At 37.4% G+C, this 21,060-nt stretch overlaps 1 protein-coding gene across 2 annotated transcripts; it reads right to left on the bottom strand.

The window, feature by feature from the left end:
• Positions 1–1,316: 1,316 nt before the first annotated feature.
• On the bottom strand, positions 1,317–13,830 carry Nmbr (neuromedin B receptor). 2 transcript variants are annotated; one of them, XM_004651158.3, is made up of 3 exons: positions 12,670–13,830; positions 6,486–6,834; positions 1,317–2,003 (listed from the first exon to the last, which is right to left on the bottom strand). In XM_004651158.3, the coding sequence occupies exons 1-3, from the start codon at positions 13,116–13,118 to the stop codon at positions 1,617–1,619; spliced, it is 1,185 nt and encodes a 394-aa protein (XP_004651215.3). In that variant the 5' UTR covers positions 13,119–13,830; the 3' UTR covers positions 1,317–1,616. The 2 variants fall into 2 exon arrangements, with proteins under 2 accessions (XP_004651215.3, XP_045014657.1); XM_045158722.1 differs by having other exon boundaries at positions 12,714–12,739.
• Positions 13,831–21,060: the final 7,230 nt, after the last annotated feature.

The raw sequence follows: 21,060 nt of genomic DNA, 5'->3' as shown, positions 1-21,060 counted from the left end.
TCAAACTGCCTGGTAAACACTTCTCTTAATGTTCATACCCTTATATTCATACTACTCTCACTTTTGGTAGAGGATCTTCTCTTTTCAGTTGGCAGTGACCTTGGGATGACTCGGAAGGCATCATGGTGCTGGAAAGAAGGGACCAGAGTGCTCAATACTACAATATCTCTATCACACCTTCCAAGGCTCAGGGTCTATTGCGGAAGACGTGGTAGAAAGAATGTAAGAGCCAAAGGACGGGTAGGACTCCTTGCAAGATTCTACTTTGAGAAACAAAACAACAACAAAATACCCAATTCTCACAATTTGAATAACTTCAGACCCTGTTACCATTGGATCCTTTCATTATTCACTTCAATGATTGAATAACAGAGGAAATTTCTTCCAATATTTAATTAAACATTACACGTAAAATTTTACTATGTCTAGAACACAGAAAACAGTTAATTAGTGCTATCATTCTAATATCAAATACAATAGGTAGTTCCTTACATTATTTTTCAATTTCTACATACAACTGATTGTTTAATACCTTAAATGATACGGGTTACAGGTTTTTAAAGAAAAGTTTAGTATACCAGCAGAATTATCTCAAAATATTTGGAAAGAGAAATAGTATGGAATATTTTGATTCAAATATTATACTTTTGGCATATGATTAATACAGTTGGCTTTGTGATTAAATAAATATCCTGTTTTCACTTTGTTGAGAATATCAAGACATTTATTCAGAGATAACTGTGATGTTCAGAGAGAAAAACTGCCTAAGATCTTACATGTGACAGTTGGCTGATAGAAGAGAGAATAAGAAATTTCCAGAATTACAAAAATCTGATTGTCTATACAGAAGCAGAGCATTGTCAAGGATTTAACAATGTACACAAAAATAGTTATGCAAATTTCTGATTCATACTTTTGCAATTTGGAACATAAGCCATTTTACATTTGTAAAGTGAATCACATCCATATTATACCTATTTACAATTCATAATACAAGTGTCATCATTCCTGTTAATAATATAATTAGAAGTTACAGATATGAACTATTTCTATAAATTATAATCAATTACATAAAATTATGATAATAACTGAATTGAGATTAAGCCCTACTTTTTGGATTTTATTCATATATATATATATATATATATATATATATATATATATAGAGAGAGAGAGAGAGAGAGAGAGATTCTACATGAAGATTTGTATTTCAAATAATATGAGTTTGAATACTATTTCTCATTGAATTATCCAGTCAATAAAGGAATTTACTTTGTGCCTTAACATAGAAGAAAGTTAAGGTAAATATGGTAGAGTTGTTTTTAAACCCTAAGGGAATATTGATGTGTATATATATGTAAAATTACCTTCTAAATCATGTTTAAAATAAAAAATATTTGTATGTAATATACATGTGTGTGTAATGTAATTTAATTTTTTTTATTAAAAGTGTTTGTCTTCCTTCTGGGTCAGTCATGAAATCTTGTAGTGAATTAGCCAAGCATCAGTTAAGAGTGTAGAAGTTATTTAATTCTGCTCTACTCAGTCAGAAGAGAAAAGGTGGGAAGGTCGTTTTGAAGAGTGAGTTGAATGGCCTCGAGTCACAGTGCTATTTCCTATTTTGTGCCGTGTCCATTTAGTAAGACGGGATTGGTCACCATGTTCTTAGCATTGCTTTTCAGAGAAGTCATTCGCACTGCTGAGGAGCTGAGCAGGTAGCTGGTTGATCTCTCCCGGTAGGACTTCCTCCCGCAACAGAGCTGGCTGTTGAACTGTTTCCTGAAGCTTTCACTGAGTAGATAAAGGGCAAATGGATTGACACAAGAATTGCAAAAGCTCAGCACCCGGGCAACTAATGTGACAATCATGTGACCTAGTGAAGGGTCAATTTCCTTATAGTTGAAAGACCTATACATGTAGAGTATGTGGTTTGGGAACCAGCAGAAGACAAAGCAGCCCACAAAGACTAGCACTATTTTGGCCAGGCGTTTCCGTGTTTCCATCTGGAAATAAAGGGAAAGCCAACCAGTGGTTAAAAGGAAATGATGTCAGTCACACCAAGAAATAAAACATATCACAGCTTGATAATATATTCAAAACACAAAACACATTGTTTCTCTTCCTCTTCAATTTGACTGGTTTGATCAAGTTTATTTAGGTCATCATAATATTTTTATTTAGAAATGTTTATTTAATAGTTACACAAGATTATCTCTTCATGCTAAAGCTGTAATCTGAGTGTCTTACACTATTTTAATTTTAATTAAAGTGCCTTATATTGAGTATAACTATAAATTATTGTTTGTTTTAAACATACTAAATTAGTGCACCATAGAATATATTTAAGTTTAAGTCTTTTCCAAATATCAGTGGATTTTAAAAAGGAAAAATATGTCTACTGAGATAGGACATGATTATTTTTTACTCTTACTACACACATGCACACAGGGAAAATAAATCAGAGATTTGCCTTTGCAAATAAACACTTAAGACAACTGGGAAATATGAATTCATGAACTTACATTTTTGGAGTCTAAATTTTAGAAAATCACTCTTAGGTTAAAAATAAAAATGTCTGGGCTGGAGAAATGGATAAGCTATTAAGGCACTTGCCTGCAAAGCCAAAGAATCTAGGATCAGTTCCCCAGCACCCACATAAGCCAGATACACAAGGTGGCACCTGTGTCTGGAGTTTATTGCAGAAGTTTGATGCTCTGGTGTGTCCAGTCTCTCTATATATATCTATCTGCTTCTTTCTCTCTCAAGTGTGTGTGTGTGTGTGTGTGTGTGTGTGTGTGTGTGTGTGTGTGTCATTTGAATTATATTTATCACTTTCCTAGCCTGTAAACCAAACATGTAAATTTTATGAAGAAAGTAAAATGTATATTTTTGAAAATTTTTATTTATTTATTTATTTACTTGAGAGAGAGAAAGAAGGAGGGAGAGAGAGAAAGAGAGAATGGGCATGTCAAGGCATCCAGCCACTGGAAACAAATTCCAGATACATGTGTCACCTTGTGCATCTGACTTACATGGGTCCTAGGGAATCAAACCTAGGCCCTTTGGCTTTGCAGGCAAGTTCCTCAATCACTAAGTCATTTATCCAGCCCTAAAATATATTTTTATTTGCAAAGATAACCTAAGATGGTCATGTTAACAGGATCCATAGTTGTATCAGAAGATTCTTATTTATATGAATTAACAATTTTAATCTCTGATTTATTTTCTCTGGAGTATTCTAGTTGGTGGTCAATAAAAATGATAGTAGTAGTCCTCATGAGATTTTTCTGAAGCAGAACTATTGCCTATCAGCGAGAAAACTGGAAAGGTTAGACTCATGTCAGTTAACCCTGGGAAGTAGAAGGGGTAGGACTTACATAGTGAAGTTAACTAGAAAATCCCACCACATTAAAAACAACGGGAAATGTATTTAGTCAGTCATACCCATGCTAGCAGGATGAGTGTGTGGGCAAAAATACTCATGGCAATCTGGACCTGGAAACTCATGTGTGGAGGCAGGCTGGTGGATTTTAGATGTCTTCGCACACACCAAGACTCAGTTTAGTCAACTAGAGTTTATAAATCCCAAAAGAGATTCCACAGGAATGAGCCATTAAAACCAAAACCACTGAAAGAAACAGCAAACACTCCACCAAGGCTCAGAAAAGGAGGATAAAAATATACTGAGGCACAGATTTGGCCACCCAGAGACTTACAGAGGCCCTAGATTTCCCACAGTGAGCACCCTACTGAGGAAGGCCTTCAAGGAATGTGAGACCAGGAGTTAAGGAATATGAGACTATAAACTATGTAAAATATATACATAAATGTAAATTGAAAACAGTACAAGAGGAAGAAGAAGGAGAGAAATTCAGTGGAGGATTTGAAATGGGAAATAGGGAGGGTGGTGGGAGGAGAATATGATCATGGTGTACTGTTTATATTTATTGAAGTTGCCAATATAAAAATAAAAAATAAAAAGATGGCATGGGTGGTGGGAGCTATGTATGTAAGAAGAAATCAAGTTTAGGGAACCAAAAGCTAAAACTCAAATATCCAATCTCTGATGTAAATTGGATTACAGATCAATGAATGAAATAACTAGCTATGTAAAGGAAAGCACAGTCCTCCTATGATCTGTATGTTTTGTTTGAATGGGTCCAGATGCTTTGATGATGTATTTATTCATTTGTATAATGATGTCTTTAAAAGGTGCTTGATGGGTTGGTAGATGGCTCAATGGATAAAGTATCTGCTTCACAATTGTTAGTACCTTAGCCTGGATCTCCAGTACCCATGTAAAAAGCCAGAATGTTGTAGCAAGCATGCATAATCCCAGCACACCCACAGCAATAAAGAAGGCAGAGACAGTAGCTGATGGAAAACTAGACAAATGGCAGAGAGTGATGAATGAGAGACCCTATGTCAAAGGAGGTGGAAGGTGAGGACCAACCCCTGGAAGTTGTTTGCTCACCTACATACACATGCTTGGAACATGTCTTCCTGGACTCACACACATGAACAGACACAGATGTATACACACATACACATACACATACACACACACACACACACACACACACACACACACACATGCACAGAGAGAGAGAGAGAGAGAAAGAGAGAGAGAGAGAGAGAGAGAGAGAGAGAGAGAGAGAGAGAGAGAGAGAGGTTGGCTTTTTAAGTCTTTAAAGCAGATGTTAATCTGTCACATTGACACTCGTCAATCAATGAGCTTCCCTTCCACAAACGAAACCTACACTCAAGGGCCCAGGGCCCCAATCTATTACTCCGTCTAAAGGGCTGTTGGAGAATGCCCAACATTAATCTGAAGAACCTCATATTACCTCCCAGCACCTAAAGAACTCTGAGTTTTCTAAAAACGCAGATCAAAACTCTTCCATAAGAACATTTTTTCTGCATTTCAATACTGCATATTCTTTTTTTTCTTTTTTTTTTTTTCTTTTTCAAAGTAGGGTCTCACTCTAGCTCAGGCTGACCTGGAAATCACTCTATAGTCTCAGGGTAGCCTTGAATTCATGGCAATCCTCCTACCTCTGCCTTCTGAGTGCTGGAATTAAAGGTGTGTGCCACCATGCCAAGCTGATACTGCATATTCTTTAAGGAAGAAAATGTATAATATACTTTTTTTTTTTTTTTTTGGTTTTCGAGGTAGGGTCTCACTCTGGCTCAGGCTGACCTGGAATTCACTATGGAGTCTCAGGGTGGCTTCGAACTCATGGCAATCCTCCTACCTCTGCCTCCCGAGTGCTGGGATTAAAGGTATGCGCCACCACGCCCAGCTATATTTTTAATTTGTAAGTACTCTTTAGGGGAAAGTTATGCATTGGCAGTAGGCAAAATATTCCCAGTACCATATCACATTCATTCCCTTTCTTCTGCTGCACTGGAGTTTCCAGCACCGCCTATTTTAGTTTTCCATATGAGTCCCATTCCCATATTATAGGCAGTGTCCTCCACTCTTTCCTGAAGCATGTTCTTCCGCACTTCCTGTTATCCTTACATACATAACAGGAAAAGGGTCAATAACAAAATTCATAGTGTGTGATGTTTTCTTGTTTACAGTTTTATTTTTATTTTTATTTATTAGAAAGAGAGAAAGAGAAAGGCAGATGGAAAGAATGGGTGTACTGGGACCTCTAGCCACTGTAAATGAACTCCAGATGCATAAGCCACCCTATGCATCTGGCTTTACATAGGCACTGGGGAATCAAACCTGCGTCCTTTGGATTTTCAGGCAAGCACTTTAACTGCTAAACCATCCCTCCAAGCCACTATTCTTATTTTTATGTATTTTTTTTCAAAAGACCTCCAAAGGCATAAAATCTAGTGGTGAAATTTCAGTTATTGTCACAAACTCATACAGCAGATAAATTATATCCAGGTAGACTTTTTATGGCTCTGACACAAGCACAAATTCTCCAACAGCCCTTCTACCTAGTTAATGCTAGCAAATGCTCAAGGCTCTCCTAGTCATATAGGGAGCGGATAAAGTGCCTTTGGGGTGGTCTGAATGTAAAGTGTCTCCCACAGCCTCATCTGTTTGTGATTAAGCCTCATTCTTAGTACAGCTAGTGGACACTTGGAAAAGTGGATCCTTGCTGGAGAAGGTGTGTCCCTGGGGAGCAGGATGTGAGGTTTATTGTCCAGCTCCACTTCCCACACTCAGTGGGCAAGCTCTCTCTTTCCTTCCTCCCTGGTGATGTGACTGCTGATGTCATTCCCAGCATCTTCTCTGTCATAATTTCCCTACCCTCATGATACTTCCCCTCAAAACTGTAAACCAGAAACAAAGCCTTCACTTCAAGAAACTTGTTCTTGTCAGATGTTTTGTTCCAGCAACAAGAAGGTAAGTACTTAACTGCTACAGCCCATAAAATAGAACACAAAATATCCATCAATGATTCTGACCAGCATGATCTTACCATATGAGCATCATGTGCACATACACCAGCCCAACTTACCTGCTTTTTGGTATGTTCATTGTATTCTCCAGGAAGATTATGTGCACTTTTAATTAAGGTCTTTGCAATGTGATAGTAATAAATGCTAATAATAGCAAGTGGTATAAGAAAATAGACGAGAAAAATGAGCACTGAATGAATCTTTGGATGAAGTTCCTCTGACTGTGGGTAGGGTATACATGCTGTAAAGCTGCTGTTATCCACATTGCCAATACGTGCCACTTCTGAAAACACAGCTTCTGGGACTGCCAACAACACAGAGACCACCCAGATCCCCACAGCTTTCATGCAGGTCCACAGCACCGCTCCTGATGTCTGCATGTCCATGGGGTTTACAATGGCTCTATACCTAGAAAGACAGTATGTACAAGTTAGTCTCTTGGTAAGGAAAGAATAGAATCAGGCAAGGAGGAAAGAAGAGGTGTGGAAGAAGACGGGGAGGGAAAGAATCTCACTTGGTAAGAGAGGTCCCAACACATCTTTTGTAGTGTATGGAAGACATAAGTCCCTGGGTATTGCTGTATCTATAAGTTATTCCCTGACTGTCTAGCCCAGAGCACAGGAAAAGAGAGAAAGAAATATTTTAAACTGGCATTTCTTGATTTACTTATTTTGTCACATTATTTTCCTTTTATGTGTATCTACCTTTATAGAATTTTTTTTTGAGGCAGGGTCTCATTCTAGCCCAGGATGACGTGGAATTCACTCTGTAGTCTCAGAGTGGCCTCGAAACCGTGGCGATCCTCCTACCTCTGCCTCCCAAGTGCTGGGATTAAAGGCGTGTGCCACTGCACCCACCTTCTTTATAGAATTTTACCATTTATTGTAAATGCCTTCTTTCAAAAAAAAAAAAAACCTTATTGATGCTGTGATTGCTATAAATGGGTAATAATTGCATAATATTAAATGTCAACAAAACAGTGGAATTAAATTCTACCTGTGTATTCTCCTATAGTTTCTGAGCCTGAGGCTGTTTACTTTGTTTTTAAAGACATTCATAAACCTTAGATAGTAGTTCAAATTGGGAGTTTCTTCTCCATAGTCCAATCATAAAGAATTGAAAAGGAACAATTTTCTGACTTTACATTCCAAATTTACTTCATATTAAGATCTCATAGAAATCTAGCTTCCCATTCTCAGTGTATTGGGGGGAATATATTACTAATAGCTAGCGGTAAAGGACTCACATCTCAGAACATGCTGATACCATCTTAAAATTTTCATGGCTAACTCAGCCACACATATTGACTAAGGTAAGGATGATACAAAGAAACTGGTCTTGCATGTTAGCCTTGAGTCACTTATATTTGTCACTGAAGACATTTGAGGTTACAACACCAAGGAGATAACAAGATGCAGCAAAAGTGACTTTATTCAGACAACTTAGATTATTGTCTCTGATATTTGGAGAAATCATTTGAAGTGACTTATTTTTCTACTTGAGAAGTAGAGATGAGCAGACTTTTGAAATCATTTTACCTAATTATTCACTGATAATTCATTTCTTGTCTTCTGAGTTTATAGACTATATAGCACATAAATAAAACTATTACTCCAATTTCAACATCCAAGGAAGAAAAATACCTTGCAGACAGATAAATGATAAGAATTTGTGAATTGTAAATTATTTTTATGGATTGGTAACTAGAGAACAAAACAGATCAGAGACCATCACAAATAGGTCAAGCTTCAATTAGGTTGTCAAGAACCACAAAGGGCATTCTGAATGCCCTCCTGATAATCAAGGAGTAAAAGGAAGATGCCACTTCTCAGCACACACTATTGCAGAGACGTTGGCTATTCAGGACCATTGGAGCAAAACATGATATACTGAGTGGCTTATGAACTCCAGAAATTTGTCTTCATTCTTGAAGAACAGGAACTCCCAGATTAAGGTTCAGATAGAGTCAGTGTCTGAGACAGCAATCTTTCTAGGTGGATCATAAACAGTTTCTTCTTCTTATTTCTTCTGGGGCTACATTTATAAGGGTACTATTTTCATTCATGAGGGCCTTACTCTTAGGACCTCATCACCTCCCAAAGATCCCACCACCTAATGCCATCTCACCAAAAGGGATTTCAATTTGCAATGGTGAGAGAGAGAGGACAGTCACAGACATGGACATTTTAACCATAAAAGACAGTGGAAAAGTTTAATAAATAAAACTATAAATCTTTTACTCTGGGTCAGATGACTATCAAAAGGTATAAAATTCTTCATTTAGGAAAAGCATGATACTTTATGAAAGTAGGATTATGATATAGAAGATGGTTTCAACACGGATGTTTTATGCCAATTTCAGAAAGAAAGGGAGACTATACCTCCAAGGAGTCTCTAAATAATACACACTTGAATGAAAAGGCAGCACTGAAAAATCCCACAAGCCAGAACTTATGGTTAGAGATAATAATTTATCAAAATTTCATTCATACTGAAACTTAGCTTACAATTGTGAAAGAATAATAATGTTGTGCATGCATATTTGGAAAACTATAAAGAAAAAAGAAAAACCATTTAGAGCTTATTAAAACTGGCATGTTTTATCATGCTTTCTTCGGATACTTACATGAAGTGTGAGGAAAATTTCACTTGGCATAAGAACTATTTCAATGAATACTGTAGCCTCAGAGATATGTATGAAAGGTTATATTTTTCCTTACAATAGTATCAGAAAGACATTCTTAATTCAAAACTGAATTCTAAAGAATCACCAACCAGAAGAGAGAGAAGAATAAGTAGTATCCATGAATTATCAAAGAATATAACGCATCGATTCCTGTTTTGAATCTTGCTTATGCCATCTGCGTACCACTTAAAATTTAATGTGAAGAGGTAATTAAATCTAATCATAATACTAAGCACCCAGAAAAATAGATATTGTGATAAGAGTCCTCACAACATATCAAAATCTCCACTTTTCTATTAACATCTAGTTCAACTACCCATTTTTTTAATCAAATTCTATTATACAAAAAGCAGGCCAACAACGTCCAAGTGTAAACTCCAGGTAATAGAAGAAAAGACCTTACTAACTATGGTTTCTATAGCACACAACAATATGGCCAAAGCCCACAGTATATTCTCAGAAACATGTGTTGGCCTGGGCAACATTAGGAAATCACTAATTAATACCAACAGTAGTAATTGGGGTAGAAGCTATTAGGTAGCAGGTTGAAGTAGGGATGGTGATGAGCTGTGGAGACAATCCAGAAAAATTCAAGGTGTATCAATCTTCAGAATTTCTGGAGAAATGAAGGGTATGGGTTAATAAAGTTGTGTTAGGTTTTTCTCCCCAAGATTCAAAGGATGCAGAATCTCTAGGATGTGAAGGAAAATGTCAGCCTTTACTGAGGTTCTCAGGTGACTGTGCACATAAGGCATGTTTAGAAACAATTCCTGGAGAGGACTGGTGTGGCAAAAGGCATGTTTGCCTCAGGCTTCTGCAATCTGTCCAGTGCAGTGGATGCACATGAACCGCTGTGTGGTGGGTTTTTGTGATGTAGCAGATGCCCATTGTTTTGAGAATCAGATACCTGCTCCTATCATGTTATGTTGTGTTAAAGAATAATGTTGAAGAATTTATTCTCATTTCACAAGCTAGGTAAACAATGCTAAGCAGTTTTATCGCTATACTCTATGTAAAATATTTGTAATTAACAAAGAAGAGTTAAGACATAGCTGCCATAAAATCCAGTATGAAACATGTTTATCCTTACTTACAGTGTGTCACACAGGCTTTACATCAACAAAGATGAATACTCTTCCAAAATTATGCAGTAGGATCTACTCTGTGGTGATATTAATAATATGGCAAAAATAATACAGCACTTTTCTAAGTCAATTTGATGTTCCTTCTAAGGAGAAAGGGAAACAAAATAAGACTGATGTGGTTAAGTTAAGATCATTGAGTAAAAGAGATGTAATTTATTGGAGACAAATATGACACCTTTATTTAATAGTACACTGACAAATTAGATACAGAAATTCCAATTCACCCTGGGTCTATGGGTATATAAAAGTAACAACTGGATGCTTGGGATAGAAAACAAAACTCTTTCTCAGAGCAGACAAGTAGAAAGCTCTGAAAAATATTAATTTTGGGGGAAAAGTACAGGTCATGTTACATTTTTCAGCTTTTGCTTTACCTATGCCAGGTTTCCTCCCTTTTTTAAATCCTGTTGCATGTTGCTCACATCTTTAATTTTCTTAATTAGAATACATTAAAACTAGGAAAGGGTAGCCAGTAGTCCAAAAAGAGATAATCCACCCAAATTTAGCATTATTATTGAAGAAGCCATGCTGCATTCACAGAAGACATGATATGTACATAAACCCAACATGACACTCAACATATGAGGATCAACAGCTTTCTGACTTTGATCTGGACAAATGGACTTGTGTATCTCCATGACAATAGATCGAAAAAGTAAACTCAAGCCCTAGGTCTTGCTACTAATATTGTGCTTTAAATGTGAAAGCATAATGATGGTCATATTAACTATTGTGAGTGCCAGTTATATTTTCTTCTAAGTAAGAGGATTTATTTAACTTTCTAATCAGTAATGGGTCCCTTAAAGATACACAGCTAAGCTCAAAAGTCACATTCTAGCTTTAGATTTCAAAGAAAACTTCTAAAAGTATAATAGAAATTGTGCCATAAACAAAATAAGGTGCATAATTTATTGTTTTAAGTTACCCAATTTTCCAGGAGTGCATTTTAACACAGTATATTACATGGACTAACCTGAAGTTTCTAATTAAATTAAATGATTTCCAACACTCTACTGAATATAATCTTACCTTCAATAGCTATTACTCTTCAATGCCAAATTAACATAAGGACATTATGGAAAATACCAGAAAATTCAGATCCATCACATTAATAATTTAATATGTAAACAACAGAAGAGAAAGAACACCAAGTTTATTATCCTTAGTTACATTGTTTAGCCAGATAACAGCTAGTCCTCCACTCCCCTGGGAATTACTAAATTCAATATAATAACACATAATCTTTTAATGTGCCCTCACCCATAACCAGACATCCCCTCTTGCAAAAGTTCTCCAAAACATAGCTGGACATGGTGGTGTGTGCCTTTTAACCCAGGACTTGGGAGGCACAGGTAGGAGGATCTCTGTGAGTTCAAAGCCATCCCAGGATTGCAAAGTGAGTTCCAAGTGAGCCTGGGCTAGAGTGAGACTCGGGAAAAAAAAAATATATATATATACATATATACATATATACATATATACATATATACATATATACATATATACATATATATATATATATATATATATATATATATATATATATCCCCAAAACATGATACAGGCAACCTGGAAAAATGTTCCTTGTCACTACGCAGTAGATCTGGATTTTCCTGCCAGGAATTCCAGGAGAACTTCAAGTCTCTGAGCTTCACCTGGAAGTTGACAAGGTGAAACCAGTTGATGTGCCAGGTAGAAGGATGGACAGTTTCCACTTAAGTAAGGTTTCTCTTAATAGGTTTATATCAAAAGCATGTGTAGCACAGTTTTAAGATGCTAAAACTAAGCAGCTATCTGTGAGAGAAAATACCATCACTTGGCTTCAGATATTAAACACAAATATGAAAAGACTTCTGTCGGAAAAACCATTATCCTAAATTTTCACTTAAATAGCTAGTATTTAGTTTCAATGTGTACAAGATACACACGAGTGTCTAAATTCAACATTTTCCCAACATGACGGTGAGCATTCTAACGTACCACAGCATCATCTTATTGAATCAGATCAGGACACTGTTGATGTTTCAGGCACACGTACACAAGTATATCACAAAACCGTTGTACAGGATAGTGCACGTATGCTATCTTCTATGAAACTGGTAATATTCCCAAAGTGTGTGTGGGAATGGAAGCCCAAGAATGTGCCATTTTAATGACTTTTAATTTTTTTTTCAAACTTCACGTCTCAGTCAGTTTAAATTCCATTTACGCTACTTTTCTTAAACACACACACACACACACACACACACACACACACACACACACACACACACGCACTTTTCCTTTCTCTGTCTGCGTCCATAACCTTTCCAACATCTTTCTCTTGCCAGGTGCCCAGCATGTGTGCGTACTTAACGCCCCTCTCCCCGGCATCGCTTCGCTAAGCCACCCCACTGCTACCTGCGCTCATACCTGTCAGCGCTGAGGGCGGTGAGCGTGAACACGGAAACCCCTACCGAGGTGAGCTGGATGGCGGGAATGAGCTTGCAGCCCACCTTGCCAAACATCCACTCGTCGAAGAAGTAGCGCGAGGCGTCCACGGGGACGCAGGTGAGCAGCAGCAGCAGGTCGCCGGCCGCCAGGTTGGAGATGAAGATGTTGGGGACGCTCCTCATGGCGCTGTTGGTGAGGAAGATCCTCACCAGCATAATGTTGCCTAGCAAGCCCACCGTGATGATGAGCAGGTAGAGGGACGGGATCACACAGCGGATCACCAGTTCCGCCGTGGTCCCATCCGAGCCAGGCAGGAGATCTCTTTCCCACGCTTCTGGAATGAAATCGCTCTCGTTGGCCTCGGTGACCGTGGAGAGGTTGGAAAGAGGCATAGTTTCTTTTCCTGGGGAGCCCTCGGGAGTCTGCATGCGCCCACGTGCCTCTAAAAGTGCAATGGACACGTCTTAATGTTTAATCGATTTCCCTCGGGTCCCCAGAAGTTTGCTGCTCCCTGGGGACAGGGTCACCCCGCTGCGCAGAGCCGCGGGTGGGGGGAGAAGCCTGAGAGCGCGCAACGGAGCTTCGCCTTTAGAAGGGCTCCATTCACAGAAATCGCTGGCTCGTGATTTAAATTCGAACAAAAAGAAAAGCAGTCGAGTCTTCTTTCTTCTTTGATGCTCCTCTGTAGCTTCCCTTAAGCTGAGGACGACCCTCTGGAGAACAAAGGTGTGTGCCTCCGGGATTCACCGAAGTACCTGACCAACTGCGGAAGTCCTCGGGGCGCTGTCCAGCAGTCCGCTGCTGAAACGCTGGGGCGAGCGCAGGTCTGCTCCGGTCCCTGCAGCACCTCTTGGGTTGAGTGCAACTGGAGGCGAGAGGAGTCCTCATTCACACTGCATCCCTAGATACGCTCACCCATACCCTCCTCCGAGCAGGAGGAGCCCCACGCAGGAAGTTTGTGAGTCCCCGAGGGTTTCAGAGCTGAGTTGGCCAATCCCCAAGGCTGAAAGACTGAATTCAGCAAGGAAGCGAGGGGCAAGACATGCAGTCAATGGACGTATGTCTTCTATCATGTCCTTCTCTTACCCCACACACGGAGACTCTTTCCTACAGTAGGCATATTATTTTTAAAATTGTATTTTTATATTTTAAATACATATGCCTAAGCATATAGTTCTTAATTGTATGACTTCAGCAATTTCAATCAAGCAATCTAAACATCAGATCCCAAGGTAGCCACGCTGCACCCGTTTCCATCTTACCCTGCCTGCTCATGAGGGTGATGCAAATAGAGCCATGGAGAATACCCTGGTCTAACTTCTGCCCACAACATGGTATCCGTGAGATCTACCCAGGCTTCTTGGGCGGTCGTTTGCATTGCCTTTTGTAGATATGCCATTGCTTATTTATCCAGTCTCGTTTGCATTTGTGTATTTCACAGTTTGAGCAGATTTATGTTGTGTGTGTGGTTCAGTGTGCCTATGGTATGTTGTGTATCTGGTGGGTAGGATGAATGCACATGTATGTTCAGATGCCTGTGCACAGAGCACACATGTTCAAAAGCCATAGGAGGACATCATGTGTGCTCCTCTACCACTCTTCTAATTTATTTTCCCAAGACAGAGTATCTCGTTGAACCTGGAAATCATGGTTTTTCAATTATTTCAGGAGGCCTAGAGATCCTCCTGTTTCTGCCCTGCTCAGGACTGGGGTGACAGGTTTGTATGGTATGCCCACCTCTTTATACGAGTGCCCAGAAATTGGTCTCAGATCTTCATCCTTATGCAACCAGAGTACATATCCACTGAGCTATTTTGTCTGGCCTCCAATTTTAACAAATTTAAACAAGAACATTCTTGTACCTGTCTTATGCTACATATTTACATAGATTCCAGGTGTGAATTTGCTAGTCACAAAGCTTATGTTCATATATAACCGAAACGACAGTTTCTCAAAGGGAATTGCCAACTTTTTTTTTTCTTTGAAACAAGCTCAATATCAAGGCTAAACATATGCATGCTGATAATTGAGTAATATCAGCAGTAGGTGAATACTCAATAAAAGAAAATCTAGGGGCTAGAGATGCTGGAGCCCTGGTACCCTCTCTCTCTCTCCTACCTATCTCTATCTAGCTATATACCTGTTTCTTTCTCTCTCCCAAATAAATAAATAAAAATAATTTTAAAAATCTGAAATGCTTGTCTAAGCCATGTTGCCCAGTGTAGTCTTGAAATCCTGGCCTCAAGTGACTGTCCTGAATTTGCCTCCCAAGTAGCTGAAGTTAGAGACCCATACCACTGCACCCAGCACAATGGACTCTCATAAATGTAATGTTTCTAAAATCAAAGGATTTTCCCAAATCACCATCACTATCTCACTCTAAAAAAAATAAATATTGCCAGACATGGTGGCACACACCTATAACACCAGCACTCAGGAGGCAGAGGTAGGATGATCGCCATGAGTTCAAGGCCACCCTGAGACTATATGGTGAATTCCAGGTCAGCCAAAGCTAGAGTGAAGCCCTACCTTGAAATAACATAATAATAATAATAATGTTTTTTTCAAATATGACTGCTCATTCCTGGAGTTGTAATTAAGAGTCTTGCTATTGGGTAGAACATTTACCCAGTTCTTGGTTATTAAAGAATAAACTTGCACGGTAACATGGAAGTCACTCAAGGACCACCTGCAATGATCTAGCAATAAATTGATAAAATGTGTGTGTGTGCAAAGCCATTTGCTTTGGAAGCAACTTTTTCAGACATTATCCACCAAATTTTTTAAATTGTCATAATTGAGTTAGGCTGATAAACATCTGCATTGTGATCAGTCCTTTCTTTAATGCAGTTACAAGCTCTTATTGTAAGCTTCCTGAATTTTATTACTTACTCTAACCCATTACAAATTAAGATTGGATAAGTAGAATTATTATGTACATATACTTGAAAATGTGAGTATTCCATTCATATATTTTCTATAATATTATGTGCCTTGCTATATAGCTATATTAGCTAAGACAGGTCTATATAAATTTTATCACCATTTTTTTTTTACTTTGAGCCATCCAATCTCATTATAAAATGTAAATTTCTAAAGAAATATGAATTACAAAAGGTAAACTTCCAAACTCAGACTGCCCCATTTTAATGTGAAGGAGGACATGTGAAAATCTAAAGGTGATAGACAGTTGTGTGGTGTTATCTGACTGTCTATATTATCATGACCTTCAAATAAGAAAAGTGCTTAAGTCAAAAGCCTTATTAGCCATTATTCCATTGATTATTATAGTTAAGCAAAGCATTCATATGGAACACTTTTCTACCATTCTAAGTAAATGTATATGTATTTACTTAAAGATTAAGGTTCATAGTAATGAAGATTATGGAGAACATGTTAATAATGACCATTTTGTTATAAATTTTTGACATTATTTAACATACAGATTGATCATGAAACTCTATAAATAACATGACTATTGTGTCACTTTTGAATACACATCAGAAATAAGCATACACTGAGGAAACTGATTTTATTTTACTCAATATGGTATATACCACTTGATATTTATATCTCAGGTTGGAGAAATGGCTCCATAGTTAAGGTGTTTGCCTGGAAAGCCTGATAACATGGGTTTGATTTCCCAGTACCCATGTAAGCCAGAAGCACAAAGTGAGATCCATATCTTATTAAGCACCCATACATATTATTTGAGTTAGGTATGTAAGTCTTAAGTTTACCTTACACATCTCTACCATATCTTCCAGGGACCAGGAGATGTTGCAGAAGAAGCCACAACACAAGTACCACTCTCACTGATAGCCTGAAAACCAGCTCCAAGAACATGGCAACAGGCACTGTAGTTATTCAAAACATGTCAAAACAGAAATCCAGAAGCTACGGACAACCCAACTTCAAACTAGACATCTAACATGTCCACCAAGGCTCGAGGAACATTGAAGAACAAGAAGCAGAAAGATTAAAGGAGCCACAGGATGGGTAGGAATATCCCTAGGCACTGCTATGCCCCCAGCCACAAAGACTGACCAATGCATTCATGACTCCACAGTAAATACCAATAACTATGCTAAGAAGGGCCTTCAATGGCATGGGGGTTGGGGGAGGGCATATAAGAATATACTCTTTAAAAATAAATTTAAAAAGAAATGACCTGAAACAATTAAAAGTTCTAGTGGCAAAATTTGTCCCACTGGATAAACAAAAGATAGACAGTGCCTAAGGAATGACATCTTCTCATGTCCATGTGTGAATATGTGTGCATGTGTATCTCTGCACACACCCAAGTGCTAAAATGTACAAAACAGCTCAGTGAAATCGTATTCTAAAACTTATTTACATGAATTAAGTGTCTATCTATCTTTTTGTTCCTGGAGAAAAAAATTGTATGGATAATGTAAGATATCCATAATTAGTGGATAGACTGTGAATGTTTATAAAATATGCAGTATGCATTTTATTTTCCTAATACAAAACAGTTTAAAAACTACCATTGCTTCATATATGCTTGCATGAGAAATATTGTGTAAGTGAATGGGAATAATTTGAGGTTTATACTCATTTCATACCCTCTCTCTCTCTCTATCTTCTTTTTCTTTCTCCCTCTTTCTGTCTCTGTCTGTCACTCTCAAATAAATAAATAAAAATAAACAAAAAAATTAAAAAGAAATGCTAATAAGACGTATTTCATATATTCAGAAAGGAAAAGGCATCTTAAGGAAAAAATATACATATATATGGCGTGCATGAATTTCTACAGAACAAAAACAATACCTATAATAAATTACTTTTGCATAACAACAGCATATAAAAGTTTCAGAAAAAAATAGTAAACTAGAATGAAGGAATATAAGCTATTAAAATTAAATGCAGAAAGAAATTAAAAGATTACCAGTACACTGTTGGAAATTTAACTCACCCAATACAGCTTTAATTGGATCCTTAAGCAACCAGAGAAAAAGAAAAATATTCTTGAAGAAATGCTGGCCCAACTTTTCCATATTTATATTTTTATTTATTTATTTATTTATTTTGGTTTTCGGAGGTAGGGTCTCACTCTGGTCCAGGCTGACCTAGAATTAACTATGTAGTCTCAGGGTGGCCTCTAACCCATGGCGATCCTCCTACCTCTGCCTCCCGAGTGCTGGGATTAAAGGTGTGAACCACTATGCCTGGCTCCAAATTTCCCATATTTATTAAAGGATAAATACTCTTATATTCAGGAAATTTTAAAATCACAGAGAGATGAAACATGAAGAAATATTTCCCAAAGGGAAGAATTAGGAGTTTTCACACTAAAATTAATAACATGGAAGGGTTTCCCCTCATCTCACTATCACTGTTCAGCATTGTACTAAAAGTCTTCAGCAAGGGAATATGGCAAGAAAAGAAAATGAGACAAACTGGTAAGAAAAAGTAAAACTGCCTTTGTTAAACAGATGATGTAATTGTCTACATTGGTGATCTGGAGAGAGAGAGAGAGAAAAAAAAAAAGCAAGCAACAACAAAGATATTTCTTATACTGTAAAGAAAGTAGAGGAAAGTTTCACAATACAAAGTTAGGTGTGGGTACCAACTGTCTTCCTACATACTATTGATAAGTTCGTGGGATTTGGAATAAAAAACACTAAAATATTTGTACCCAGCCCCCAAATAAAGTAATTAGATTCAAATCTGACAAGCAAATATGCAAGATCTATATGAAGAAAACTACATCAATACAGTGAATAAAATCAAAGAAAAAAAGTGGAGACAATGTTACATATTCATAGATGAGAAAACTCAGGATTTCCGTTATGCAAACCTTGATTCAATTCAATTTCAATAAAAATCTCAGGGAGATAGGTGGTTAGGAATAAAATGATACTAAGATTTATATAGAAATGCATATGACTTACAAGAGCTAAAGCAATATTAGAGAAAGAGGGGAGAAATTAGACAACAGACTCTATATGAATAGATTGTAAATTTAAAGTAATCAAAACTGTGTGATGTTGGTCTAAGAATGAAAATTAAGTCAATAAAACAGAATACGGATTCTGGAAATCTTCCAGAGACATACACAGCTTATCTCTGAGAGAAGAACAAAGGCAGTACAAGGATGCAAAGGTAATCCTTGTGGCAAACAATACTGAAGACATCAAACATGAAGATGCAAAATCATCATCATCCAAGTCTAGTTTATACCCTATGCAAAAATTAACAGGTCAGGGGACTGCAGAGACAGCTTAGCAGTCAAGTCACTTGCTGTCAAAGCCAAAGGACCCAGGTTCAATTCCCAAGTACCTACATAAAGCCAGATTCACTCAGAAGTGCATGAGTTTGGAGTTCATTTGTGATGGCTAGAGGCCCTGGCACACCCATTTTCTCCTTCTCCTTCTCCCTCTCTCTCACTCTCTCTCTCTCTCTCTCTCTCTCTCTCTCTCTCTCTCTCTCTCTCTCTTCCCCCAACTCTTTCTCTTCCAAATAAATAAACAGAAGTGTTTTTTAGAAATAATAATGGATCAGAGACTTAAATGTAGAACACAAACTGTAAAAGCCTTAGAAGATCACATATGAGAAAAACCTAAATAGCCTTGGACATGACAAATATTTCTTTAAATAAAACAGCGCAGGCATGGGGGTATAAAAAAATAATTGACAAATTATACTTAATCAAAATGTAAACCTTCTGCCTTATAAAAGCAACTGTCAAGGAAATTCAAAGACAGGCCACAGATTGGGACCTGGAGCCTAAAATGTACCAATTACAAAAGAAATTTTATAACTCAACACATCCAAAATATACAAAGAAGTTAAATTTAAACCATGAAAAAATAAATGACCCAATGAATACTGAACCAAAGACCTTATGGAGAAGACAGGCAGGTGAAATAACCATATCTCACTAGGGAATTTCAAATTAAAAGAACAATGAGCTTCCCTAATACATCCACTAGGATTGCTAACATCCAAAACACTGACAGCACCGACTGCTAATGAGAATTTGAAAGAACAGAAACACTTGTTCACGGATGGTGGGAATGCAAAACATAGAAGACAGCTTGGCAACTTCTTACAAACCTAAACAGATTCTTACCATATGATCCAGCAATTACGGTCTTTGGTATTTATCCAAAGAAGTTGGAAACATATGTTGTATGGATTCAGCTTGACATGACTGCTGCCATCTTGGGCTGTAGCTGTCATAACTACCCCAGGGTAACCCTAGTCAATTCTTTCCTGAATAGTCTCCAGCAAACCATAACTACACAAACCATCAGGATTGGATAATGAGTTTTGCAACCCAGGCAGGCTCTAAGAAGAGTGTGACTCTATGAAAACTTATAACACACTGCCTATGTTCAACCTAGCATGATATCACTTTTGTCTTAACCCTTACATGTGCCCCACTATTTGAACCAAATTGTAGGAATTCAGTTGGTCCTACTGATACCTAAGACCATGCTAATTCCACCAAATCCCTTCATAAATTGTATCCTGTGTAAACCCGTATCTAAATAGTTCTCTTTCTTCCATCATATGTCACTTTATAGCTAAGCTTTGCATAACTGGGTTCTTCCAGAACACGGAATCACATAAAAATCTATACATGAATGTTTATAGTTAGAATTTTTCCAATTGTAAAAAAAAAAAAACTGAAGCAATTCAGGGGTCTTTCTACAGGTAAATGGGTAAAGAAAGTAGGATAGACAGTAATATGTAATTCAACACCAAAAATAAATAAGCTGTCAAGCCATGAAAAAGTCCTGAGAAAACAATAAACTTAATGAAAGAAGCCAACCAATAAAAATTAATAATAATAAGGATGAACACTATTATTCCAACCATAATGTATTCTTTAAAGGGCAAAGCTATGCAAACAATAAAAACTGACTACTAAACAGTTGCTGGGGAAGCAGGAAGCTGTCTAGACAGAGTATAGAGGATTTCTAAGTTATTAAAACTGTTCGGTAGGTCCCATAATGACAAATAAATGTCATGGTAAATGACATAAATATCTGGCCAAATGCATAGAATACATAACACCAAGAATGAATTCTGACATAAACTACATATCTGGGTAATTTTTAATGTGTTAATAACAATAGTTTTATTAATTATGTCAAATAAATACCATACTGGTGGAGGATAAATAGTATTAATGTATAGGATGAAGGTGATGGACAATGTGAGTAGCATAGCTTTCTTTGCTTTGTTTTGTTTTGTTTTGTTTTGTTTGCAGGTGTACAGGCTCAAGAAGAACATAGATACCAACCTGCCTGGGCCAGAATGGAAGGGGACTACAGTGTGAGTTAATATGGCCATCAGAAGCTCCCTGGGACTTCATCTTGGAAGGTTTTCACACACTTT

Source organism: Jaculus jaculus, chromosome 9 (genome assembly GCF_020740685.1).
Source record: "Jaculus jaculus isolate mJacJac1 chromosome 9, mJacJac1.mat.Y.cur, whole genome shotgun sequence".
NCBI classification, from domain to species: domain Eukaryota; kingdom Metazoa; phylum Chordata; class Mammalia; order Rodentia; family Dipodidae; genus Jaculus; species Jaculus jaculus.
The sequence above is the reverse complement of the archived record's forward strand: the minus strand, read 5'-3'. Positions and strand labels throughout refer to the sequence as shown.

Excerpts from the sequence above, each read along its gene's own strand:
- Nmbr (XM_004651158.3), bottom strand. The coding sequence starts at position 13,118 with ATGCAGACTCCCGAGGGCTCCCCAGGAAAAGAAACTATGCCTCTTTCC. Across the intron at positions 6,835-12,669 it reads ACCGCCCTCAGCGCTGACAG|GTATAGAGCCATTGTAAACC; the intron begins GTATGAGCGCAG and ends CTGTCTTTCTAG. Across the intron at positions 2,004-6,485 it reads ATGAACATACCAAAAAGCAG|ATGGAAACACGGAAACGCCT; the intron begins GTAAGTTGGGCT and ends CTTTATTTCCAG.